Genomic DNA, 27,143 nt, shown 5'->3' with positions numbered 1-27,143 from the left:
GAAAGACATCATACAATCTGCACTCCCAATCTGGACCTTTATTAATTACACTTGCAGAGAGGATACAGGTTTGCTTCTAGATCTTGTTGAAGGCAGCAATGTCAACGCTCTGCACCTGAAACAGAACAAGAGCAGCAGCTGGAGATCACCAAGTACTTCTCAGACATTCCTAACGAAGGAAGTACTCACACCAGGGGATTTCTTGACAAAGAAAGATCAAAACAGATCAAGCAGAGCCCATTTCTCTTAGGCAGCTTCCCTGCTCTAGGAAGAGCCTCCTTTTAGGTGGTTTAGCAGCTTTTTAGGTGCTATTTTGGACTATTTAGTAAGCATAAGTAACCCCAGTCACAACAGGAAACTCCACTGTGCTAGTTACTGTAGGAATCTTTGGGGAGTCCAACCTATGAAGAACATGCACATTAAAACAGTTTCTAACTTGTTCCACAAGATGATCTCACCACTGCTTAGTGTGCAAGCTGCTTGGACTTTGGGGACTATCCACACCTCTCTCCTCCCTCAGGGCAAAGGATAACCCCAACTGATAATTTGGTGTCATTTCAAGTAACACCATGGCAAGATTAAAGAGCTGCAGTTCCCAATTTGCTGTATATATTTAAGCAAGAAAAAGAGCAGGCAAAGAAAATTAAAACCAGGTCTCTGGCCTGCTGCGTCCCTCTCCAAGCAGAGGGGCAGGAAGCACTGCTGAGCCTGCGTATTACCTGGCACAGAGCTGGAGCTCCTGCTACTATTTCCATGGAAAAAGGGAGGGTGGGTTGGAGACATTTCCTCCAGCCCCAACCACCAAGGGTAAACAATCATTTTGCTACCTTGGTGGTGCCCAGGTTAACTGTAAAAGCAGCGGTTCCCCAAGGTAAAAGCCAACGGGCTGGATGAGCAGTAAGAGGGCTCACAGCCTGCAAAATGGCTCTACAAAATATCTGCAAGATGTAGAAGCATATTAGCCAACCTTAAAAAAAAAGAAAACATGAAAAATCTGTCTCAGCAGGCAGAGACACCATGAATTCCATGTGTGTTTCTACTAAAGATCCAAATGTGCCAAAGCTGCAAGTGAACCTATTCAGTCAAAAATGACCCTTCAGGCCAGGCATCACGCAGCATTATACAGCTTGCTGTAAAGACTTACATAGTCTTCAAACTTGGTGATCTCCTCCTCCAGGATGTCTGTCCCAACTTTGTCATCCTCCACTACGCACTGGATCTGGAGCTTCTTAATGCCATAGCCTACTGGGACCAGCTTGGAGGCTCCCCACACGAGCCCGTCCATATGGATGGATCGGACGCACTCCTCCATCTTTGTCATGTCGGTCTCATCATCCCACTGCAAAAGCGTGAAATAAGAACTTCAGTGTTTTCCTAGAGATCAGCATTAGCCCCGAGAGGCGTCCAGCAACCAAAGACTCTGCAATCACATATACAGCAAACAGAATGGGGGTGGACAATACTCCCGTCACACGAAGATTAAGGTGCACCCCTAAACCAGACGGGGTAACCTGGGCTAGTCAACATGCTTTCACATGTTTAACACATGCCCATGCCCACACTAGCAGCTAAAATTCAATCCTGCCTCTCTCAGTACCTTTCAGCTAATTCAAGCTGCTTTTTCTTGGCTGCCATTCTCACCAGAATTAGCTGATGGGCTTAGCCAAACTAAATACCTGACTTTGCAGCAATGCTACATGGTATGTATTTCAATTCTATCTACAGACCCTTCATACGCAAAGGGAATTCTTCCTGCAGCAACACATCTACTTTGGAGCGCTCACTTTAAAATGTATGTAAATAGTTTTATCATTACCAAGGACATTTCTCTTTTGTGCAGAGCACTAGGCAGCCCAGAGGTGGTTTTACCATGAGAATCTGTTTAACCAAGACTGGTTTATTCCCATCTTCAGGGCATGTTAGTCTGTGGTTTTGCTTTAACTGATGAAAGCCCGTTCTTCAAAGGCAGGGGCTACTCCTGGTCAGGGGAACCCATCAAATAACAGGCTGCACTTGCCATGGTTCAGGGGAGGCAGCAGCAGCACAAAGACTGCAGATCCCAGCTGCAGTATCCCACCTAACTCCAAACCTTGTTTGAAAAAAAAATCTGTGAGTCACATTCGCTTCACCAGACAGCTCGGATCTGCAAGTGATTTGCAACCTCCTGCAGCATGAGACACATAGCTTCACTCAGGAACACCCCCTATTTTAGAGTTACTCACTGGCTTAACATCCAGAAGGATAGAAGACTTGGCAATTAGACCCGGTTTCTTGGCCTTCTTCTCTGCGTACTGACGCAATCTCTCTTCCCGGACTTTGGCAGCCTCTTGGTCTTCCTCTTCATCATCACTACCAAAAAGGTCGATGTCATCATCCTCATCATCCTCTGCAGCAGTTGGCTCAACTTTCTTTGCAATTGAAGCAGATGGGAGCTCCACTTTCTTGGAGGGAACACTGAATGGTTCCACTTTCTTCATTGGGGTGACACGCGTTGAAGTTGGATTTAAGGGAAAAGGAAAGAAAATTAATCTGAAGTTAAATCAGAGCAGCACTTGGGAACTCATGTAAGTCCCAAACAAATATATAGGAGCCCTCAAACCTACATATAGTTTTGGGGACATATATATACATACCTATATTGGGACAGTAAGGCTAAGTCTTGTAAGGACAGTTTCCCAACTCTTCTCCTGCTTAGACTCATGTTCTAGATATCCTGAGCCTATACATACATTTATGTAAGTTTGGGGACTCACAGATATTGGTTTGGGCCAGATCACAAGGCAGCCGCCAAAACTGCTGAAAAAGCTCCAATAAACTTATCCTAACCACGAGCATCTCAATCCTCAGCACAGAGCGAGGAAACCTCTGAAGCGAGTTGGGACTTCGTTATGAAGAAGTACTCAGGAACAGCACTCCGCTGAGGCTCACCTGGGTTGGTGGAATCGATGCGGGCTGATGGGAGGTAGATGATTTTTCCAGCGTATTCAGGCGACTTTCCAACTTGAAGATGGCCAGCTGAAGATCTGCAACAACTGCAAGGAGGGGCAGGGGGAGAAGGAAACTTATCTTGTAGGCTCCAGCATCAGCTCTCAAGTCAGGCCTTGAGCGCTTTTGCTCCAAGTAGGTTTGCAAATACCAGCTGTCCCAGTCAGAGGAAAGTCTGTAAAGCTCTGATCAAAACACACTGGCATGTGCTCACCTGGCCACAGACAAGGTCAGTAAGGTGGATGCTCCGCAGGAGCGGGACCCCACCAAATTTGCTTTCATGCCAGAAGGTTCTCCCACTTACCACTGCGAAGGTTTTGGTTTTCTACCTCCAGGTGAGAAATTCTGGAAATGAGTTCATTTTGATCACCAGTAGGCCCAGAAGAGGTTGTGCTTGCACTCTGCAACAAGGAAAACCGAGCTGAAACAAATCTGTTCACCTACTCCCAAGCTCAATGGTTCAGTGAAGCGAAGCAGAGTCAAGCCTTTGGGGAAGAAGAGATTTTCAAAAGCTACCTAAGAACAAGGTCATTTCATCCAAAGCCTTGAAAAAGAATACACTAGCTCTATATAACGAAGCATGAAACACATCCCATGAATCTCAGCTGGCACTGGTGAGTTCGGGATAAGTCATTCTTTGCAGTCACAGATCATGAGCTATCGCTAAACATGCAAAAGGTTTTGAAAGTTTCCCACTAAGCCCCTTCAACGGGGCAGCTGGTCTTGTCTGACAGACCAAGGCACAAAGCACAGAAATGACCTGCCTAATGTCACTCAGCAAGTCACTGTGAAAGCTAGAAAGCGATTCCTGGATTTCTAACTCCCATCTTCCTTGCTCCAGCGTTTAAGTCCTCTCAAAAAAACGGAAACCTACTTTAATACATGCTGAGGGGGGGCAATTATACCAATCCAGCTTCAAAAGGATTTGTTCTAACAGCAAAAAGTGCTTTAATTTTTATTTTTTAAGGAAGCCCTTGCCTATAAATCAATTCTGCAAAAGGAAAGAGAAAACAGGCCTTCAAGTGTCCCTATAACTGAATAAAACAATGGAGATAAATTATGTTCTTCCAAGTGCACCCTGCATATAATTAATGGGACTCTTGGTTGCATTTGACATGCTCCTGGTATCCTGGCAATCACTTAGGATGAAGAGATGGCAAACGTGGAGCATATGGAAAGCCGGTTCTGGGAGAGACAACCCTGGGAGAGCAGGGTCTACAGGACACAGGAAAGCAGCACGTGCTGCTTCCGGAAGGAAGGTCAAAGAGACCCTCCTTCACCTACCCGAAAAGGAGCAGGGGCCAGATGTCAAAAGCACCAGGGAATCAGTCTCAGGCACAGAACGCAGCCTTCGCGGTGGATACAGGCTCAGGAACACAAGTGCCGATCTGCAGTGCCCAGACTCGCTCCCCAAGCCTAGGAGACCCGAAGGCCTACGTGCTACACAGCGTGAGCCAGGACTACGTCCCAAAGGGCAAGAGCCTCTCGCAGTATGAGGCTGCCCTCCAGCTTCCTCTCAGACACCACAACCAGCTCCATCCGGGCGCAGATGACTTACAGTTGAGCGGCCTGACTGCCTCTTGTGACGGGCAGAGGGAGCTTCTTTACTACGCGGAACTGTCTTCTGCTGGAAAGGGCAAAAGGGTTGGGGGATGCGTTTGGTTCAACAGGAAAGAGAAAAGCACTTCGCTCATGCTGAAAGAGGCAGTCAAGCGCCAGAAGCAGATCCTCATGCAGGACAGACTGTCAATCAGTGAGAAACAGCTTCACACCAGCTACACCCCAAACAAAGCTTGCATAAAGTCATCCATGAACTCTGCCATCTTTTTGCTGCATGTCTCAGTGCTTGCAGAAGGGTCAAGCAGCTGGGTGGTGGAACCAAAGATGTCTAGAGCATGGTCTTAGCCATTTTGCTATCTGTAAAATAAGAGGTGCAGCAGATACATGCACACACTGCAGGTCTCAGCTAGTTCTCCTGTCGGTAGCTAAAACATTCGCTCTGCAGACACAAACACATGCAAGGCTACCAAGACTCTTAAGAAGTCCCCAACTGCCACTGAAGCATCTCTCCTAGAGAGGAACGGAGCAACAAAACCAGTCTGCACTGAGCAACTTGATGACAGCCACAGGCGGGCTTCCATCCACACATCTCCTCACGCACCACCAAGGACAGACTGCTAGTGATGGCGGATCCATCACATCAGGCCATCCCTAGTCTTAAACACCACAGACAACTTAAACTTCAGAAAAACCCATTACCTGACCTTCTCCTGTTCCAGTTGCATCATCAGGGCCAAGGTCTAAGTCAATTTAAGGAAAAGCCTGAATTCTCACAATAGTCACATCCATCCCTACACCCCCTTTCCCCAAAACACTGTTGTTTTTTTCCCCCTGTTCTCCTTACAATCAAACACAGGAGTTATTACACCTGCAAAAATAGATATACAGCTTTTTTTTTTTTTCCTTCCCAAAAATGCCTGCTGGCTCAGCTAAGCAGCAAGCACTACAGACATCCGGCAGTTTGAAGCCCTAGGCACGTTTCCAAGCTAAACGCAGAAGCATTTCAACAGGCTCCACATCTGCGTGTGCAATTCTGGCTAACCTGCCCACAACTGCTGATGTTAAAGATGCTGCAACGCAGCTAAGCCTCTTCGGTGCTGCAGAACAGCCTGCTTTTTAAGCCCTGTCTCAGGCTTAGCAGAACCATTTGCTGCAGAACTCAGTTCCGCCTCCAAATTTCTCTCCCCTGTCAGTAATATTTAAGAAGCCACATAAAGTCTTGCCAGCCTCACAGTCACTAACCGAACGCCCCAAAGATGCAAAAAAAAAATTCCAAGTTGAGATAGCGCTGTCTACGCTTACACTCGTCAGCTGGCATCCTGGGGTCTCGCGCCGGGTGGGTCAGCACTGCTCCTCCCCACAGTCACGCAGCAAGAATATCCACAGCTTGGCAGGATGCCTCTAGTTCAGAAGGAACCTGCCAGCCTTGCGCGGAAGTGTCATTCAGGTGACGAGTGTGAAGAGAAAGAATCTGACACCTTCCAGAAAAGAGCGTAGGTACGGCTTGCAAGAGGGCTTTGAAAGACCCTGCTCTACATGAAGCTATTCTAAACAAGGGCAGACATGGAAATAAGATATGTTGTTACCACCACAGACTATTTTTCAGTAGCATAAAATCCTGAGGTAAGAAAACCTAACCGTATATTGCCATCAGCTGCTGTTTGCACAGCACACGTAACCCAGGGAATTGCACAAAGCAACTGCAGAGCTCCGCAATGCACAAATAAATTACTCCCTTGCCGCCTTATCCAAAGTGGGGCCACGGTGAAGATGCAAATATAGATAACGGAGCCCAGAAGAGAGTCAGCTTCCTCAGTGGAGCATTTAATTTGCACCTGCCCATCAGTATGCAATTAGGCAGGGAACACAAGCGCTGGAGGAGCTGCAGCACAGACAGCTCAGCGGCTCTGCGGGGAGTCGTTTCACCTCCAGGAGGACTTCTCAGCTGCAAAGCTGCTGCCGTACGCGTAGCAGGATTGATTCACAACCTGGATGCAATTAGGGGGCGAACGCACGCAAAACTCACATAAACAGTTCAGTGCTGTGCACGTGGACAAAACGATTCAGCAGCAGCGGTCCCTGTATACGCTAAGTTGCGGCATTAGTAGAGGCTTCATATTTCCTACTAGACTACTAAACGAGGATCTGCTTGCTCCGCTGTGCCGTTTTTCACGTCTGTTTAAAAAGGAGGTTTACAACAGGGAGGGGGCTCGCGGTGCCGGCAGGCAAGGCAGAGCGCAACCTTTAAATGAACACGCAAGGGAATTCGGAGATTATTTCTATCAGCAGGCAACCCCAGGGCAGGGGTAGCCTGAACACAGCCATCGCTTGCAGGGGAGAAAAGAGGGTGGCCTGCCCGAAGATGAAGCAAAGGAGACGCAAAGTCCTGACAAACGGGGCTGGCTATTCTTTAGGAACCTGTAAGCGCCCTAAAGGAAGGTCCAAGAGCGCAAGGCGCAACGCTGAACAAAGATCCCAGCTCTGGAAGATGGTCAAGCCCTGCTGTTAGAGAAAAGTGGCCTTTATGAGACTGAGGACTTGCCCTGGGGATGTTTTAAGCTTTCAGAAACATATGGTCACCAACATAACCTGCACGTTACCTAACGTCTGTTCTTTCCCGCATGCAAGAGTTGCTTCTTCTGACCCAACTGGGCCAAGAGGATGTTCAAAACAAATGTTCGTGAATTTTATCAAGCACAGTAATTCAAAATCCCAAATGTTAGGAATTCCACTTTTTAGTTACTACCTGCACTGTCTTATGATGAGAGCTCTTAAAACCTTTGGGTTTTTTCAAGCTTAAGCCACAATTTTTATGCTGATCCCATGTCAGTAATGCACTGACTAGCACTGCAACCCTTTCAAAATATTCCGCATAGCAGAAGCGCTCAGCAAGCCTGGAGCCATACCAAGAACTACACATAAGCTCAATCAGGCAGGCAAATTAGATCCCTGGGACTTTTTTTGCTTATGAAGGGTAGAAATTAGAATCTAGTCTCCTAATCTCACCAAAGGGCTTTTTAAATTGGAGAGGGCCCAGCATTAAGTTTGACTTTCTAAAACATACTTTAAAAATTAGAGACGAGAGCACTGACTACTGACGAAATAAAAAATGGCAAAGGTTACACTTTTTTGTATCAGACTGATAAATCTCTGTCTGGACAACTACAGCAAAGAGCTCCTTACTATGTCAGGCCTAAAACTGACACAGCTGGAAAGTTGGCCCTTCCTTCCCTACATGAAGTAACTGGAGGTATTGACACTTTCCCTTAACTTGACTTAACCGTTATGGAAGAACAATTTTTTATTTTATTTCTTTTTTTAAAACACACTTTGTTGCAGATATGAAAATGCGTACGTTCTCTGATATCAAGTTTGTAGGGCACGCATGGCTCTGTACAAAAATTAACCCCATTTCATGCACACAGAGGTGCAACACCTCTCCCCTCAGGTCAGTCTGCCTGAGCTCTGGAAACATGGAAGGTTTGGCCATGCTCAGAGACGCTTCAGTGACCTCTAGGGAGGCGATGCTCAAGAACTGGAAGAGGCTTTCACTCACGTGAGACCAACGGGATGGACTCTGACCGGGTTCCTGCAGAACGTGTGACCGTTACCTGCACGCAGATGTGTTTCTGAACATGGCCTCCGAACACTCTTGCAGGATCAGAGGTGCATGCATAGCTTTTTGGGGAGCTTTTCTAACAGAGGGAGCTGGGGCAAAGCACGGAATAACAGTTTCAGACCCCTACACCGGTGGTCTACCCAATGTCATCCCTTTTTTTTTGCAGCCTCGGACAAGTTTTTAGGAACTAAAAGTTCAGTCGCCAGCTCTGTTGGACTTGCTATACCATCTCAGGCAAGTCAATCCTTTCCACACCTCCGTCCCCCACCTGTGACATCTCTCACCACCTGTAGTCTCAATGCCACGAGCTGCAGTGCTACAGAAGTTAAAAACTTTATACATAGGAAAGTATTAGTGATCTAGTAGATGTAAACCGGAGCGATCGTTTAAAGCAGAGATGACCATGCAAAGCAGGATGAAAGGTATGTGCAAACAAATGTTTCCGGCATCAGAGAGTTTTGTACTCTCCCTTGGGAGATACAAATCACTACTTCAACAATCCTAATGCCCCAGCACACATTTCAAAACAACACTACCCAGCTGAAGCACATCTAAAACAGACCTTGGATGAATTTCACAGAAAGCAAAAAAGCACTAGTCTTCCATCTCCCCATCTCACAAGAGCCAACTTTTCACTAGCTTCATCTTCGATTCCTAACAATTCTGCACGTTTAGGTGGAAGGAAAGACTAAATTCTGGCTAGAAAAACATGCTCCAGAATTATCCTGCAGATCCAGCAGGATACATTTTGCTCTGAGACATGGAAACGAAGCTTAAATGTATTCTAAAATCAAGCCTGCTCCATGTCAGAGCTGTCCAGGATTAACAACAATCCTTCAGAAATGAAAGCTGCAAAAGCCGCTGTTTCGGAGTTGTTTCTCGACAGCTCAGTCTTTCTAACCCACACACCAACCCAGAAGATCCTACTGTGTTTTACTGCTTCATGGCAGAGATGTGGTAATCTGAAAAACCGAAGAGGTAAACTCTCTGCGATACTGTATAAGCCAGGGTAAGGCAAGAACAGTAAAACGGGATCACAAAAAAGTAAGGAAGAGGAGGAAGAGGTCACTGTTACCCTGTGCTCTGCTTATCCAAGCAACTGCACGCTTTGGGAACAGAAAGGCAGTTATAGGTTGGCTAAATTATTAGAGAGGGTCCCTAACAGCAATGCAGATTAAAGTGCACAGTTTTTCCCTAATGCAGTACATAGCGCTTTTCCTTCAAGCTTTCACTGGAGAGTCCAAATGATGACACCCAAGTGGGAGGAGTGGCGGATACACCAGAAGGCTGTGCTGCCATTGAGAGAGACCTGGCCAGGCTGGAGAGGTGGGCGGAGAGGAACCTCCTGAAGCTGAAGAAAGGCAAGTGCAGGGTCCTGCACCTAGGGAGGAATAACGGCATGCACCAGGATAGGTTGTGGGTTGCCCTGCTGGAAAGCAGCTCTGCGGAGAAGGATCTGGGAGCGCTGGTGGACACCAAGTGAAGCATGAGGCAGCAATGTGGCCTTGTGGCCAAGAAGGCCAATGGTCTGCTGGGGTGCATCAGGAAGAGTGTTGCCAGCAGGTGGAGGGAGGTGATTCTCCCCCTCTCCTCAGCGCTGGTGAGGCCACATCTGGAGCAGTGTGTCCAGTTCTGGGCTGCCCAGTACAAGAGAGATGTGGCACTACTGGAGCAAGTGCAGCGAAGGGCCACAAAGATGATGGGGGGACTGGAGCATCTCTCTTCTGAGGAAAGGCTGAGAGAGCTGGGTCTGTTTAGTCTAGAGAAGACAGAGGGGATCTTATTAATGTGTACAAATATCTGAAGGGAGGGTGTCAAGAGGATGGGAGCAGACTCTTTTGAGTGGTGCCCAGCGACAGGACGCGAGGCAACGGGCACCAACTGAAACACAGACAATTCCATCTGAACATGAGGAAATACTTTTTCACTGTGAGGGTGAGAGCGCACTGGAACAGGTTGCGCAGAGAGGTTGTGGAGTCTCCTTCTCTGGAGATATTCAAAACCCGCCTGGACGCGATCCTGTACAATGTGCTCGAGGTGACCCTGCTTGAGCAGGGGAGTTGGACTAGATGATCTCCAGAGGTCCCTTCCAACCTCAACCATTCTGTCATTCTGTGAAATGAACTTTGGGGAACGTCATAGATTATTCCAATTTTGAGGTCCTTCAGCTCAGTCCTGACCTTAAATTCTCAAGCCTGCTGAGCTTTCCTCACAGGAAACAAACACTCAACAGGAGAATTTCTGCAAACAAAATTAACCCCCAGAAAAGCATCACAGGGATGCAAGGGACTTTATATCCTCAAATTTCTGTTCTGGCACTAGTCTGGTGCTTTGCTAACACCCTCTCCCAATTTTGGCTGACCCAAACGTGCATGTTTCTCACATGAAGTAGTCTTTGAACAGCAGGAGTTGCAGGCCAGTAAAAGAAACCCCCCCAGGCTGGTCCTCATCTGGTAAACCACAGACCATTCACCAAGATGAGAATGTACCTTCAGGGCAGACCAGCAGCACTGCCTGGTGATCTAAATTCAGGTTTCCTGCTCCTTCTCACCACCTCTAGCCTCTGTTCCTGGAGGGGGCAGGTCTTGGAGGAAGCAGCTGACGCTCCATTTTGCTCTGATCCTAGATTTCACTCTGTTCGAGAAGGTCATTTCAAAGACCTTTAACGCTTTCCATGCAAAAAGTTCTCAAAATCTGTCTGGGACAGTGGCTTATTTCCACACATATTTGCCTCAAGTCCAAGCTGAAAGACTTAGACAAGGGCTGATGATTTCTACTGAAAGCTCAAGCAGGTTATTGAAGATCTGAACTTAAGCTAGCTAGCTCAGAAGATCTTTCCCTACTTTCCCAAGCTGTTGGCTGGAATACTGATGCTAAACATCAGAAACCAACATTAGAAAATTTTACTTCCACATATTTTCTTCCTCAACACATTTTTTAATAATATTACTAAGCTGTTCTAACTCTCCACTGATTCCAGCGTTTAAGCTGTATGCAGGACCACTGAAAATAACCAAGGCAAATCTAATTATTTCCCACCAGCTTTTCTTCAAATCGACCCTGCTGTTCCTGCATCCATTTCCAAGTTTCCAGTTCTGTACTATCTTGGATCACTCACGTGAGCAGCTGCAGTTATTCCAAAGATGTAAAAGTTGCTTTCGGAGCGTCAAGTTCAACTGGCACAGTGAGACCACCACGGGAAAAGCAATTAGATTAATTCCACTGCATCCATCCCAGCTATACGCATCCTTGTGTTAAGAAAGGAGGAATAGGAGATATTCCCATTGAGAAAGGCTGAATTCTCTGTTAGAATACTGATCCAGAAATGCACAGTGTTATCTACTCCAAGAGGGGGTTGTGAGGCCAAATCACTACGTGTAAAGGACAGATACCCTCAGATGGAACATATGTGCAAGTACGTAGTAGTCCCGTTAGAGAGGTAAGAAATCAAGGCACACGGGCTGCATCCTGTGACTGCTTTTTCCTCACCCATGAAATCAATAAAACCCCACTTATTAGTTTAAGACTTATTTCCTCTTGAAAAATTAAGAGTTATAACAGCGCTCTCTGATGACTCATTTACATACCAGCACCAAAACACCTCTAGAAAGGACATTCCCGAACCTTTATGGGATGGTCTAGAGTTAAAGCTAGTAGCCAAGCTGAATTCCCTAGATGCAGCAGATGGAAGATACCATTTTTTTGCACATACCCTAACTGAAAGCAAAATAGGAAAGAGAAGGTGGCAGCTCAGTGTACCCCAAGAGACAAACATACCCACGCTGGCAGCTCAGTACTTGGCTACTCAGCAAGGTGATTTTAGCAGTAACTTGTTACTTCTCATGTAAGACTTGTGGGAACAAATTCCACTAAGAGAAAAAGAAATGAACAGCTGAAGAGCTTTAACCCAAATCCAGTTATTTTAGAAGGCACTACAGTCTGGCAAGCAGGTAAGCAGCATGCACTCTGGCAGTAACGGTGCTCTTGATCAGATGGAGCTATGCTGGTGGTACACAGCACTGCACACCTTGGTCATCTCCTCTAACTTAAAAATAAGAAGCCACAAAATCTATGAAGTGGTCGCAGTGGAGTCCTGTGAGATGCACCACAGCTAAAAATGATTGCGGGTAGCCAGCTGGTGAGAGAGCTTGGGTACTCACTCCGGCCAGCGATTTCTGGATATTCTCCCTGGCTCTGGCAATGTCGCGTAGGATCGTGCTGGCTCCGTTCTCCTGCAAACAGTGCAGAAAGAACCAAGATTTTTTTTAAAAAAAATAGGAAACATGGGAAATTGGTCAGGGAAGTTAAAAAAGGGGAAGACTAGGGGTTTTTTGATTATTTTTTTCTTCCAATGATTCAGCAAGTACTGCAAAATTAACCGCAAGAAGGACTGGTTCGAAACCAAATAGCATGGATTGCAATCCTTGGTCACATCAGACCACGTGTCCACAAGATCATTCAGTCAAGAGCTTTTTAAATTCTCCTTATCACTATCCCGAACAGTTTGGATGACCGCCAGTCAGGCAGGGGGTTGGACTCATTGCCACACATCCTTAGAGATCTCATTAGGCAGCCCTTTTTTTTCCCTTAATATTACCTGTAATTTTATTCAGGCAAAAAGTGACAGCCCTGGTAACTGAAGTCTTCTATCCAACAAGGTGCGACTCAGGGCACAGCAGCACAAGTGTTTTTTCCCCAGGCCCTGTGCCTTAACCTGGACTTGGAAGATTCCCTTCCTAGGGCACAAGTTCAGTTTCCATGCTCCAGTCACTCCTCGCCTCTCCCAGACTGAAACCCCATCAACAAGATCCAAGACATGAAACCATCCACTGGAAATTAAGCAGAAGCCCAAAAGTCTATGTCATACAGCCCGTTCAAGAGCAATGACCTGGACACATTCAGGTGGATGTCCACTTCCAGGCTGGAGGCAGATTTTACAGAGTGTGGATCTTTTTTTCTTAGCAGAAAAGCGGGTGATAAACTCCCGCAGAACCTCCAGAGCCTTCACGCCAATTCTCACATGCAGAATTTTTTCTTGATTGAAAGCTTCTTATGTGGCATGAAATAGTCTAACCGTTCTTCTAAGAGCATTGTAGAGATTTGCTCTTTAGCATCTGCTTCAAGTGCTTATCTGTAGCCTCTAACTTTTATGCAAGCGTCCTAGGTGCTGTGCTACCACTACGCTAGCACGGGCAGCAGGAATGGAGCAGAACATGCCTAGAAGCTGCTACTTAAGCAACAAGCTTCCCTTTAAACACTTGCCATTCGCAAGACAGCCATTTAAAACTCTAAGCAGCTTTCTATAGAATCAAAAGCACACACAGTTAACAGTTCTTTACATTTCAGGAGGAGGTTACAGCATCTCTGTGCTTTAAATAGTAATAATTTAGGGCTGATAGTTAAGTGTGAACTACTTTAGCTCAGGTGCGCTGCAACTGCACTGTGCTTCCCCTCCTCCTGCTCCCACACACTCATCAGTACTCCGATGCAGGATCTTCCACAGGAGGACACTTCACATTGCAAAGGGTACAAAGAGAGGAACATAATTCCTGGTCTCTTTGGAGTCACGGTAGCCCTACGCAAACATGAAGCATTTGATCTCCAGTATATCCCTTGCCAAGAAAAGCTTAGGTGCTCCAAAACCCGAGCAAAACAGCGTTTCCCCTGTTTGAATGGGTACAGGTCAATTCTTAGCCTACCATACCACCCACCCACATCAATAAAACAGCAGCTCTCAGAGCATGCAGCTGTTGTTTCTCTATTTCTTCAACTCTGCCACATCTCAGACAAGGGCACCTGATCTCCCAACACCAACCCCTTACTCTTCCACCACACAGTGGTCATACTGGAGAAATTCTTCATGGTCCACAGAAGATGGTAAGTCAAAAGACAAACCATGGCATAACGGGGGATGTAGGCTTAGAGAGCCCCAAGAGAAGACTCTCAAACTTGGAAAAAGCCGCACCCAAAGTGGAAATAATACAGAAATACATGTCCAGGCAGATAGGGTCCTTCTTTTGCCTCCTCTCTGTACTAGCTCTTTAAGCTGCAGCACACTGCTAAACCAGCCACACCAGAAAACAAACATTACCTGCTGCTGTGAAGAACTAACTGGCCCATTCATCTGTTCATAGTATCTTCTCTCAGCATCATCATACTTGAATTTCTCAAACCAGATCTTCTCATGTGAAAGGAAGTCGACTGCCATTTTTCTGTAGAGAGGAAGAAACAAAGTGAGTTCCTGGACGTATTTAAGGTGAGCCGCTTGCAGAAGCTTGTTCTTGTCAGAACAGCATTTCCTTCTCCCATAGAACTGCAATTCCGCACTCAGCAGTTTCCCCTCTGGTGGAAAGCTTTAAATAAATGGGATCCTATTACGAAGGAAGGGCGTTTTAATCACCCTCCCATCTGCCTGGCCTGCATTTAGTGACAGAGTACCCAGTGGGGACAGAATACATCAGCTGATCTGTACCTGCTTCCACAAAACGCCATCTGGAATCGGATTTTCTAGATCACATTAGACACACATTTGAGCCTGCTGATGAGAAAGATGTCCTGCGCGTGAGACAACCAAGCGGCAAAAAACGTTTTTTCATTCTTAAGACACCTGGCCAGAGTGAAACCAAAGACTGAAGAACACGCAGCTCCAAACAGCGCGCGTGCCACACTATAGCATGTCAACGAGGGAGCGCTCAGTGCGTGACAGGGCGCTCTGGACACTGTTGCTCACAAATTTAAACCAGTTTCAGTCTTCCTTGAACATGAATCTAAACCGTGTTGACATCAACTGTTGGGTCTCTTAGTGAATACTAGTACACATGTGTCTACCCCGGTCACACAATGCATCACGAGGTGCACTACTGAGTCCTCCTGTAATAAGTGGCCCAGTGTAGCATACTGCCTGGCACCAACAGTGATCAGCCTCCCGAATCCAGATGCATATACAATTTACAGCGGCACCACGGATAACTGCATACAAGCCCTTTTGGAAGTTGCCATAATTGTTTAGAAGTTAAAATCATCAACAGTGCCACATTTGCAAGAGACAGACACCTATCACTGTGATAGGAAGGGACAGCATAAAGTATTCTAATATTGCTGTGAAAAGGTTTAAGTTATTTTTTTTCAGTGCAGCAGCTTCCAAAGGTTGTTTAATTTCACAACTAGAAGGCGAATGATGGGGCCACCGCAACGGTAAAAGAGGATGTGCCATTATTTTAAGCCAGACGACACCTACAGACCAGATCAAGAAGGTGGTAAGAGCAGGGACCAAGCATCGCAATGAAGCGGCACCATGTGCCAGGTTCTACCACATGACACAAAGACAGCAACTAACAGCAACCCGCAAACCTTTTCCTTGTCAGCTCAAAACGCCGCAGGCCCTGAGGTTCTCCAGGAAAACATCTCCATGCAAGTAGCCTCTGTATCTTCCTCACCTACCCGTTCAAAAGAGACCCGAGGCCACTATACGATGTACGTCCTCCAAATTCAAGCCCTTCCCAGCACTCAACTCTCCAACAAGACAACTCTGCTTGAGCTGCCACCCAATACAAGCACCCAGTTTAACAGAGAATCCCAGCTACAGACAAACATATGCCACATGTTTTGTAACCACATGGACTTTCCTAGGGAAGGGTCAAAAACATGACCAAAAATCTAGTTCTTGCCAACTGAAAACTACTCCAAATAGGACACGACAAGGTACACACACTCTAAAGCTTGACTGTAACCCTCTCCCCCAAACTACACCCTTTGACATAACCTTTTCCAACAAATCTTAACAAACTTAAGGACCAAGAGGGTCAGAAGCGAGAGCTCGTGCTTCAAGAGCCTTTTTTGCAGGTAGAACAGCCTCCACCTTAGCACTGCAAAACAACATCTAAGCACTGGCCTTCAGACAAGCTCCCAAGGCATTACAGTCCTCAACTCAGCAGACTTCAGGGTTCAGCCAGTGGTATATAAAAGCACATATCCAACAGAGAAAGCACTTTATCATACTGCACCTTTCCAAAGACTTAAAAAAAAGAATCCTTTAGATGTTTCTGTCCTTAAGCAGGTATTAGTCCAATTCATAACTGCAAGAGTTACAACTACAAAGGTCATCTACCATTTTCGAATGAATTCTTCTACCCAGCCACAATATATGCGCATCAAATCAGCAGTAATCCAGCCAGTCTTTCTACCGTGGCCCAAATTTAACAGCAGCTTCCAGACAGAATGGTCCCACAGGTTAGTAAGGCCACCTTCCCCCACCCAAAAGCAAACAAAGCACCTGCTCCTACCAGGCTGCTGCCCTAAATAGCGTTTCCGCTGCCCCCAAGCCTCTTTGACAAGCTGGGTACTGGCAGCGACACTGAAATACAGTCACTTCTTGCATGGAGTTTAATGGCCAGCCTGCTGTGCACTGAGTTCTCCCGGAGAAGCGGGGATAACTGCTTCTCTGAGGAACATTGTGGCAGTTTTAATAGACATACAGAGCAAAGAAGCACCATTTTAAGCAAATTCAAAGACGAAACACGACATCCTCCATCATCCTAACAGGCCTGCTTAAACCACATAATTGTTCCCTCCAACTTTTCGCTTTTAGAGCTTTTTGTATCTAACAGCAACATGGAAAAGGGCTTTGCCCCAAAGTCCCCCATGTCTAGAGGGCCAAACCCCAGCTCAACTCCCAGCTCTCACTTTAAACGTTTAACCTCTCCGGTGACACATGTCAAATGACTACCTCTTTTCATGGGGATCTTTTAAGCCACGAGCGTTCATCAGGAGAGAGGGGACTCCTCGCAGGAGCTTCCCCCTAGTTACCCTGCCCCACAAACAGGCTCATGGCTCAGGAGCACCTTCTCCCTACAGCAGCATGCACACGTTTGACCCCGCCGACGCAAAGGACACCCATCTTCTACACATGCAAATTCTTTCAGCTCAATCCTGATCCAGCAGTTTTGCATGTGTGAGTGTTACCCCAGAATAAACTTCTCCTACTTAGTTTCCAGAGCAGGTACACTCGAAGCATAAGCAGCTGGTTGAGAAGGTTTTGCTACTGTGGATTCTGGCACCCCCACGCTCTCTCCTGTTCTTGACATTTTCTGAGCCTCCAATGCATAGTATCGCGCCTCGGCACTGTCATACACCGACTTGGTAAGCCACACAGATTCACTGTCCTCATGCAGAAAGTAGCAAGTAGGTGGAGGGCGATCAGCATCACTGGGAAGCAGAGAGTTGGTGATCTCCATATGCTCGATGTCCGTTTGCTTCCCAGCGCTGTGACTCTTCCTGTCTTTGGGGTCCCTCTTCAAGGCTTCGGGGCAGCCGTGGTTCTGCAGCCTGGCTTTGCCTGGCGGGTGCCCATCGAACATGTTCTCGTAGAAGCTCTTCTCAGCATCGTCATAGAGAGGTTTCTCTAGCCACACCTCTGACATGAGGGCCTGCAAGCTTGAAATCTGCGGCTTACCGTTTACCGTCTGGTGTACAGAGCCAGGCAAACCGGTAACGAAGGAAGCGTCAGGATGAGCTACGACATCCAGAGCTAAGCTCGGCGTAGCAGGAGTAGGCAAGGCTGTAACGTAACCTTCATCCGGTGTTCTCAGTCCAACATTACCGACATCTGACCACACAGACGGAATGGTCAGGACATGTGGAGGAACAAAGAACTGAGATTTTTCGATGAACACCTTCTCGGCTTTATCAAAGTCAAACTTGTTGACCCAGACGTCCTGAACAATATGGTGACATGCAGCAAGACTACCGTGGGAGCAGGACAGGGTTGCTGAAAACATCCTTGGCTTAGAAACATCTTGGACAACTTCTGACCTGGACACTAAAGCAGACTGCTCAGCAGTTAGTTCAGTCTCAAGTGCCTCCTGGTTCTGACAATCCACTATGTTTTTCCTGTACACATTCTCAGCGTGATCATAAAAAGGCTTGTCAAACCACACATGATCAGCTAATAAGCCCGTCAGAATAAAGTCTACCTTGGAGACCACATTTTTGGGTTTCGGAGAACGCTTCCTTTTCCTTTGTTTCTTTCCATTTTTTCCTCTTTTCAGGTCCCCCTTGCATTCACTTTCAGCAGAGTCATCGTTGCAGACTCCGTTTACAGCATCTACCTCCTGGCATTCCTCGGGGGCTGCGGCAGCTAGCATAGCTTCTCTTTCATAGTGGAGTCTCTCTGCTTCATCGTATTTGTGCTTGTCTACCCACACTTTTTCTACTGGGCAGGGAAGCTTCCTTGTCCTCATCTTCCAAAGAGTGGCAGCATTAAAAGATAAGCACAACAATGTAGTTGCAAGAAAACCAAATAAAGCAAGGGCATGCATCAGACTTCAGGAATTTCTTAAGTAATACAAAGGTATCAAAAGCCATCATGCCGTTATTATATACATTAAAGAACCTAAGCATTTAATTCAATTTCTGTATTTCTATTTTGTATCATAAATTTTAACTCACAGAAATTAAACTGCCTGCAAACACATCTGATTTCTGAAGTCAAAATCAGCTTCCTCCTAAAACACCTCTGTTCTGACAATTACTTTCCACGTTATTATATAACACCCTTTAAAAATAAAGGCACTTACTAAAGATGCTTCAAATCTCACTTTTGAAGACAACTGTCAGGACAAGATTGCTAAGGTTTTGTTCAAAGCCCTGGTACATAGAAGATATTTTTCAAGTTAGTAGATTAGCCCTGAATTACCAGTTCAGCACACTCAACTAGGCACTGATTTGGGAAGACATGCTAAAAAAAGAAAGGTGCCCTGACTCATGAGCATCTTTAGAGGTCGTTGCTTACACAGCACACGCATTTGCGTTTTGCTACTAGAAAGCCAGCAGAGGGAGCTGATTTAACAACTAATACCGGATTTTGGGTTAAAACTCCGGTTGCTGTCAAACGGAATCAACCGAGAGCTGGGGGAGATCTCATATGATTCATTTAGCTTACTGAAATATCTTCTGATATTTCATTCTCCCGAAGTAAAAAAAAAGGTCTGAAACTAAGTACCTGTAAGTCAGCTTCCCCCTTTAGCTACTGACAGCTGCAGTTTCATAACCGCAGATTTATCTGCGATAGGTTGCCGTACAAAATTCACATGCAGCTGAAATATCCCCCAGACTTGAATCGATGGCTCACAGTCACAACAATTTCTGGAAGATTTTTACAAGCCTCAATTACAGCGCTTGACTGACAAAAAAAGGATAAACGCTTGCTACATGAAAACACCTTTGTCTTTTTTAAATTTTTACTCTATTTGAAGGATTGTCATAGTTTAAAAAATTAAAGCAATGTAATACTACATATACATTATAAAAACCACTAGGCAAAGCAAAAGCAGATCTTTACTGGAGTTCTGAAACTGCTCCTTCACCAGCTGCTGAAGACACCAGGATACAGCTAAAAAGGTTTATAATATGTATTTTCAAGTCTTCATTTTATGTTATGCTCTTCTAGTGCGTTCTCTGCCAGTTATGTGGCAATAAAACACTTTTTACTACAGACAACTAAAAAATAACTAGCACTTTCAATAAAGATAAATCCTACCCGTTCCTGACAAAGCCAAAACCACCCCAACTGTAAGCACGTGTGCTGCAAGTTTATCAGCAAGTGAAAAATGACATCGCATGAGAATCATGCACGTAGAGGACAAGCACATTTCAACGCCACTGAGGAAGCTGCACAAATTATTTTGTGGTATAACAACACGTTCTTGCTGTAAAAAAAGAAGCATCAAGGCAGCCTCACCCTCCTAACAGTCTCAGCTGCTGGACAAATAGTTTAGATATTTTTATAATCTTAACAAGTAAAAATTGCATTTCTTTTAAAAAAATAATCTTTACAGATGATATACCTATTTAAGCAGGATTCTTGGACGCTAATGTGAAGAGGAGACCGTGTTTGCTAGAGCAACATCTGCATTTCAGTAATTTGGAAGATTGGAAAAGGATAAAATGATGCAAATTAAAGATTATTTTGCAGGAAGTGCTGTTCAAAATGGTACCGTGTTGCAATGTGCACATTTAAAATAACGCTCATCTAGATCTGGTATACTAACCTAAAAGTACAAAACCCACAGGAAAAGCAAAACGCACAACTGAAACTACACATAGGTAGGACATACAAAAGAGTGAAGGCAAGACATTCGAATTTTTATTTTACTTAAATCAGTAAGGACTCAGGAACAGAACATCAGATTATTGCCTCTGCTTAGCATGTTCTGTTTGGCTTTAGATTCACATTAATTTGAGTTCTCCCAAGGAGAAAATGTAGATTACAAACACAGCCTTCAAGGAGATCCTTCATCAAGAACACCTCATTAATCCCATGCAGAGGTATGTACCCTCCAGGTTAGTTCAAACTTTTTCAGAAAGGAGGGAACGTATCTGTAACGGGTGTCACAAGAAATTCAGACGTGACTCAATACTGCTCAAACTGTAGCACCTTTAAATATTTAATTTGCATTATCGCCATTAAAGTATCCTATAGAAGAGGCACATCCGCTTGACAAAAAAAACAGATCAAAAATTTTTGCCTGAAAAAGAAATAATAATTGACAGTTTCTCCCAAGTCCCGAAGCGCTGAAGTTGCAGCAACTACATCAGTAATCTCCAGGGCAGGGTGCGCTACGGAGGAGCCTCAGCATTGCAAGGTTTGTACTGGAGATTCTCAGTTAAACCAAAGAACTGTTTGGAACCAAAGTGAGACATAGCCAATATATTAGTAAATAAACCTGTAACAGTGCACTTATTTCCAGCAGATCTCAGAAAAATGTGCAATAATCTGTTTATAAGAAGGGATAAGAAGCTATAATGCCCACATTCCACTGATTTTCCAGAAAGAGCAAAAAGCACAGGACAACTAGAAAGTACTTACTTTTTTAGTTCCTATGAGAGCATTAAGAAAAAAGATGGAGTTAGAAAAAACTTCAAGTTCTAGAGATGCAGCAGCTGGTCAACAAGGACGCAGATCGAGAACGGCCAAAAGTATTACTGTACGGTTAACTTCCCCCAAAATGCATAATACCTTGAATTAAACTTGCAGCTGGTTAACTCTGCAAACTACCGTCCTTATCAGCCAACACCACAGACACCCAGTTATCTTTACCCTTAAATAATGAGCAACACAAACATACACCGAAGCAAAAACATCCAACGTGATGGGAACCAGTTACAGGGTCTCCCAACCGGCCCTATGAACACTTTAAGTTACTCACAGCTGCTTTCAGAAGGTGCAAGAGTGAAGTTCTGGAGCCCCCGGATTGAGGTAACTAAGCACCAACAGCAAATAGAGTTTTCAGAATTCTTTTAAGTAACAACTGCAGTGTCAAATAAACTCACACGACTGCAGTTATTTCTACTAGAAATCAGCACTCTATACAATAATTTATTTATAAGAGACAGAAATAAAGTGCTAAAGCCAATACCAAAGTTTGGCTCAAAGGAATTTCAATGGTGCTTTTTCTAAGATTATTACCCGGGCAAATCTTCCAAAAGGGAATCAATCACAAGTGACATACCATTTTCCAAAAATAAGTCTAAGATACTTGCAGCACCCATTTGTTTCAATGAGAGTTCATTAAGTTCAAACATGACGTAAAGATTCAGATTTTCAATGAATTAAAGTTTACGAACACGAGCAAAAATTGAAAAAATGATACACAGTTTCTAATCTGCATTCATAAGTTTTCCCAACAGAGATCAGAGAAAAGGCATATAGTAAGATTTCAATTATACAAACCACCGCCTTAGCTGGTGGGGACGGTCTGATAAGAGATCTGAGCTGCAGATCATTAATACCAGGTCTGAGTACTACCAGTTTTCCCAGCGTACAAATTTACTTCAGATCAGATCTGAAGTAAATACCTGATCCGACAAAGTCAGAAGGGACAAATTTACCTTTTAAAGTTTTGGAAGGAATTGAAACTGCTTAAGCTTGGACTTTTTTTGTTTTTAAACACTTTGCATCATATGCTCTTACTGCTGGCAATCTGGTCTGAGGCGGCTACGATTTATCATCTCACCCAACGGCAACCCGAGCGGTTGTTTCAATGCTTTCCACGCAGTATTCTTAACTGCCCATTTCACCTCCTTGAATGTAAAGTTTTACAATTAAAAGAACACGCTACTGTTTTACGACCACTCTCCACTGGCAAAAATTAGAGCACAGAAACAGACTGCTGCCAGAATGAAATTGGAAACCAGTCGGTCTGTACTGGAAAAGCAGAGCAAGGTCACATCATTGCCGTCATATTCCGAACCACACTGGCAGTTCATCAGGTATTGCACTCAGATCAATACTCAGGAACACACTCACCAGCTTCCCCAGCTGCCTAGTAACTTTTTTCAGCAGTAAAGCAGTTTTTCATTTAACTAGTATTTAATACGAAGATGAATTAATACTTTGAGACAGCGGCATCAAGCACTATAGAAAAACGTTAAATAAAAATCTGTGGCTAGAAAAATGTAGTAAAAACTCTTAATACTTACACCACAGATTGGCTTTTGTATACCCACTCTGCTGAACAGAAGTGGCTTACGAAATGCGACAGGCAGCAATTTCGCTATTCCAGTGAGGGTACAGACAACGCATCAGGCATTTTGCGAAGCATAAAGCCATTGGAAAGGCAAATGCTATTACTAATATTGCTCAGTGCCAAATACTGAAACACTGTCAATGTTTAGGCTTCCCATAAAGCATTAAAGAGAGCTTTCAAAAGATCCAACAGAACAATTTTTAATCATATCTGCAGCTCAACAGCTTTGGCTTCGGTTCTTGCTTGTCACTACTTCCTGGGGATTTCAGCCAGAACAAACCTATGCCTGATTTCCAGTGCTGCAGGGAAATGCAAAAAGTTAAAAATAGGCAATGAAACTATTTCTATTGTCTCTCTGTAAATTCAAAAGCAACTTTGGATTTAAGTTATTTGGCTGCCTTATCCCCTTAAATCTGGTTACTTTACAAGAAGTCATTAAATACCAAGCATATGATACATTATTCTAAGGCTGCAGCCAAAAAAGGAAAGGTAAGTCAGCCCCATTTATTAGTTTAATAGAAGCCATTCTTCCTCTTCCGTCCAAGAGTTACATTTCTCTTCAGCAGAGAAACCTATAAAATAAATGTATCTGGGGTTTTTTTTGGAGTCACATTATACAAACATTTGTTGCAGCCTCCTGAAGGCACAAAATAAATTGTATCAAATCTTTCACAACTTCTTACACTGGAACTAGACTGTGATTTTAATCTCAGCTGTGTGTCAGATGGACCTGTCAGATCCCAACAAGGAATAGCAAGTCAGAGTGCCGTGGTTTGAAAGCAGCTCTCCAGGAAATAATTTAACAATTCAACCTAGCGTAAACCATCTCCTGCTCCCAGCTCCAAAAGCTTTGAGAAGTCAAAGTTGAGCAAGAGCAGCCCCTCTCATCCGTCACCAATTTCTGGAGAGAAGCGACAGCTGCTTTATGCAACGCATAACCAAGAGTGCAAGATCACAGTCACAGTTTTACTCTCCGAGGACGAAAGACGACACCAAAAACGGGTGTCAGGTGGCGCTGCGAGAATGGGACGGCTGCGGATGGGGCAGCTCCCTGTGGGATACCTGGCTCGACTCCACACAGACCCTGCGGATGCAGCACAGGGATGGAACCCCACCGGGTAAAGCAGAGAAGCAGCGATTTCTGCAGGTCCAAACAGCAACCGGCCCCTCTTCCCCCAGGCCAGCCCCGGAGGGTTCTCACTGCTGGAAGCTCCGTCCCAATCCTCCATTCTGCACATTTGGTTACGTGGCTCAGCCCAGCTGACTTAGACAAGGCCAAAATGATTATATATTTAGTACTTCTGTCATATCACTGATGTCACACCACTCTCCCCATCAGAAGCTCCTGAATCCTCATCCCAGCAGCAGCCAGAAACATAAATGGCAGCACACGGAAAGACGGAAAAGCGTGACAGCCCACCGGGACCCATGTGATGTCAGAGACGTAATAAAGATGGAAGCGAGAAGGTCCACTGGCCCCAATCTGCTCCTCCCCGCTCCCGCGGCCCGGCACCTGGGACGTGCCGCTCTCACCCAGACACATCTACACCACCCACGCTGTCCTAGCAAAGCGCCTCTCCTCCTCTTCCCAAAGCAGCTGCTACTGCGGTCTTCACAAAAGTGAGAGCCATTTCGGCTGGGCATTTAGACATAACCACATCAGCCTGGTACCTTCTCGCGCTAAAAGCAGACGAAGGGCAAACAGCAACTCCCCTCCCCTTTTTTTTTTTTCTTCTTCTTCTTTTTGGTGATTCAGACCACAAGCAAGTTCAATAAGCTGAGGCTGACCTTGCAGCAGACATCTGTGGATCTGCTGGCCACTCGCCACTGAAGAGAGCAAGCCTACCCCTTCCTCAACGCTCGTTCTGCCACTGAGCCAATTCGAGCAGCTAAAGCAAAAGAAAACTTTTTTTTTTTGTAATATTGTTTTTTTTCCTGCCGGTTTAATTCCCTAAATTGACTCTCCCCCGAATCAGATGAGCAACAGGGCTGGCTCGAACAAAGCAGCAGGAGTACGCAGTCGGGAGAGGGACCACCTTCCTCAGGAGATCAGCCTAGCTGCAATACGAAGCTGCACACTAAGCCTTTAGCCAGGGAAATGACAGCGACACCCAACCCCGATCATCTAAAAGCTTGACGTTTTGCCCCAGTAGCTACACTGCTGACTGTTAATGAAGAGACAATCAAGGACAGAGGAACCAGCGGTAGGGGAAGACAGGAAATAAGAAGTCACCTTCACAAGGGGAAAAAAAAAAAAGCAGTCGAGAAGCAGCAGAATAGCTTGGGTGAAGAGAAAAAAGGCATACCTGCAAAGTCAGGGAGAAGAAAGAGCGCACACCTAGAAAAGGAGAGCAAAGAATTACAGCTATCCAGCCAAGCAAAGTATTTTCCTCTCCGTAACGAACACAACAGGCTTTTGAACATCAGATTATGATCAATTCTAAAACAGCAAGCAACGATGTAGACACGAAAGGGCCAAACCTTATTGGTTTTGGTGAACACCGGGAGGGGTGGGAGGGGGAAGAATGACAGACCTCAGCAGCCTCCACGACTTTAGCTACCTCTGCAGCTCTTCAAACACGCAAAAAGCACATTAGCAACCTCTGCTTAACCACTCCACCTCAGCTCTACCCATTCCCCAAATAGTTTTGAAACAGAAACTTCCTGAATGAGTTGTCACTGAAACACATACACCACAAAAAAAAAAAAAGCAGTAAGAGCAGGACAGGCTGCCAAAGGAACAGCCGAAGCTGTGGAGAAGTGGGAATGACATGTGGAGGGTAGGGAGATGTGAAGGGATGCAAGCAGAGCCGGGAGGAGAGGGCCACTCCCACCCCTGACACGGAAAGTGGAGCAGGGCACCTCTACGCTCCAGCTGGGGAGGAAGGCCAGGGCAGCAGCGATCCCCCTGCGGGGAACAGCCAGCGAAGGGGTGCAGAGCCTTCAGCACATGCACCAAAAGCGCCCTAACAGAGCACAATCTTTTCCAAACCATACCAGCGCCCTACAGAGCGAGGGCATGAAGGTATGAGAGGCTCGATGCTGCAAGGCTCCCGGCTCTGAACCAAGTTTGGAGCAGCAGCTAAGAGCGCTGCTGTGCCAGGGTTGGATCAAGCCATTTCTCAGCTACAGAGAGCTGCCAGCTGTTCTGCCTCAGCACGGAGAAGCAGCTCAGGTTTCTCTTTGCACCAACTGCAGCAGGCGACCGGGCAGGAAACCCTTGCCAAGGTGAGCACCTGGCAGAAGAGCAGCCTGCCTCAGCACCCAGCGCTGCTGGGGACAGGGCGGGATTGCCTGAGCCCCCCTCCCCACCAGGGCAGAAGCTGCATCTCCCAGACTTGTAGGGGCAGCCCTGCAACCCTCTGTTTCCCAGAGAGGAAACCTGCTCCCCTCAGTCTGTAGGAAGGCACTTAGTTCAGGGAGACTTCCCGGTGTCTGCTCAGCCCAACGCGGCAGGAACCAGCTGTTAAAGCCACAGGAGACAAGCCACAAGCAATGAATGGGCGGCCCCCACCACCGCTAACGTAGGCCTCTGAGGGGCAAAGCACCCCACACACCCCCTTCCCTAGGCCCAGGGGGTAAAACGTGAGGGAGAAAAAGACCCCATAGATAGTTTGGGGGGGGGGGGGGGTGTTGTCACACAACCCATTGCTCAGAGCTTGTAAGGAGAAAGGGGATCCCACGGAGAAGGGGCGCTCCACACCCCTACCCCCAGGGCCCTGAGGGGGGAAGGAGCACCACAAATAATGGGGGGGGATCCCCACAACCCCCTTCCTCAGGGCTGTGAAAGGAAAAGGGACCCCACGGATAACGGGGGGGGGGGGAGGGGGGCCGCAACCGCCTCCCCAGGCCTGTGAGGGGAGAAGGGACCCCAGGGACAATGGGGGATGGGGGGGCGCCACAACCTCCCTTCCATGAGGCCTGTGAGGGGGGGAAAAGACCCCACAGACAACCGCAACCGCCCCCTCAACGCCCCTCCCGAGGTTTGGGCGGGGGACGGAGCCCCCGCCGGGCGCGGCCGCACTCACCGGCAGCGCTGGGGCCGGGCAGGCCGCAGGCGGCTCCGCTCCGCTCGGCCACCGCCAGGCAAAGGGAGGTGGCACCCGGCGCGCGGGGGGTTGTGGGGCGCGGCGCGGACCAAGCGCGGCGACCGCGGGGGGGGTGGGGGGGAGCGGGGAAAGGGCGGGAGAGCGGGCGGGAGGGGAGGGGACCGCGGCGCGGCGCGGCGCCCCAAGGGGCGCGATTCACTTCCTCCCCCCTCCCCTTCGCAGCGGTGGAACGGCCGAGCTAGAGCGGGGAGGGGGAGAAGGGCAGCGAGGCGCAAACGCTCTCCCCCCCCGTCCTCCGCAGCGCGTGGTACATCCCAGCGGCGGCCGCGCGGAGCGGCGGGGGCGAGTCCAACGGCGTGGCGGGGAGGGATCGCGGACTAGTCTACCCGCGGAGGGGAGGGGGGA

At 46.6% G+C, this 27,143-nt stretch overlaps 1 protein-coding gene across 3 annotated transcripts; it reads right to left on the bottom strand.

Moving 5' to 3' along the window:
* Positions 1–18: 18 nt before the first annotated feature.
* On the bottom strand, positions 19–26,815 carry EEF1D (eukaryotic translation elongation factor 1 delta). Of its 3 annotated transcripts, XM_067290092.1 has the most exons (10): positions 26,718–26,783; positions 24,996–25,027; positions 14,256–14,376; positions 12,325–12,396; positions 4,544–4,612; positions 3,290–3,386; positions 2,929–3,032; positions 2,223–2,471; positions 1,145–1,339; positions 19–115 (listed from the first exon to the last, which is right to left on the bottom strand). In XM_067290092.1, the coding sequence occupies exons 3-10, from the start codon at positions 14,370–14,372 to the stop codon at positions 77–79; spliced, it is 942 nt and encodes a 313-aa protein (XP_067146193.1). In that variant the 5' UTR covers positions 14,373–14,376; positions 24,996–25,027; positions 26,718–26,783; the 3' UTR covers positions 19–76. The 3 variants fall into 3 exon arrangements, with proteins under 3 accessions (XP_067146193.1, XP_067146192.1, XP_067146194.1); XM_067290091.1 differs by lacking the exon at positions 24,996–25,027 and having other exon boundaries at positions 26,718–26,815; XM_067290093.1 differs by lacking the exons at positions 4,544–4,612; positions 24,996–25,027 and having other exon boundaries at positions 26,718–26,815.
* Positions 26,816–27,143: the final 328 nt, after the last annotated feature.

The sequence above is a fragment of the Apteryx mantelli genome, chromosome 2 (assembly GCF_036417845.1).
Source record: "Apteryx mantelli isolate bAptMan1 chromosome 2, bAptMan1.hap1, whole genome shotgun sequence".
Taxonomy (NCBI): Eukaryota; Metazoa; Chordata; class Aves; order Apterygiformes; family Apterygidae; genus Apteryx; species Apteryx mantelli.
Note: the sequence above shows the minus strand (reverse complement) of the source record. Positions and strands in the feature narration are given on the sequence as shown.

What these genes read in the sequence shown, in the direction of transcription:
- EEF1D (XM_067290091.1), bottom strand. Translation starts at nt 14,372, where the DNA reads ATGGCAGTCGACTTCCTTTCACATGAGAAGATCTGGTTTGAGAAATTC. An exon ending in TTAGTTCTTCACAGCAGCAG is followed by an intron (nt 12,397 to 14,255) that starts GTAATGTTTGTT and finishes CACTGTTTGCAG; the next exon opens with GAGAACGGAGCCAGCACGAT. An exon ending in TCCAGAAATCGCTGGCCGGA is followed by an intron (nt 4,613 to 12,324) that starts GTGAGTACCCAA and finishes TGCCCTTTCCAG; the next exon opens with CAGAAGACAGTTCCGCGTAG.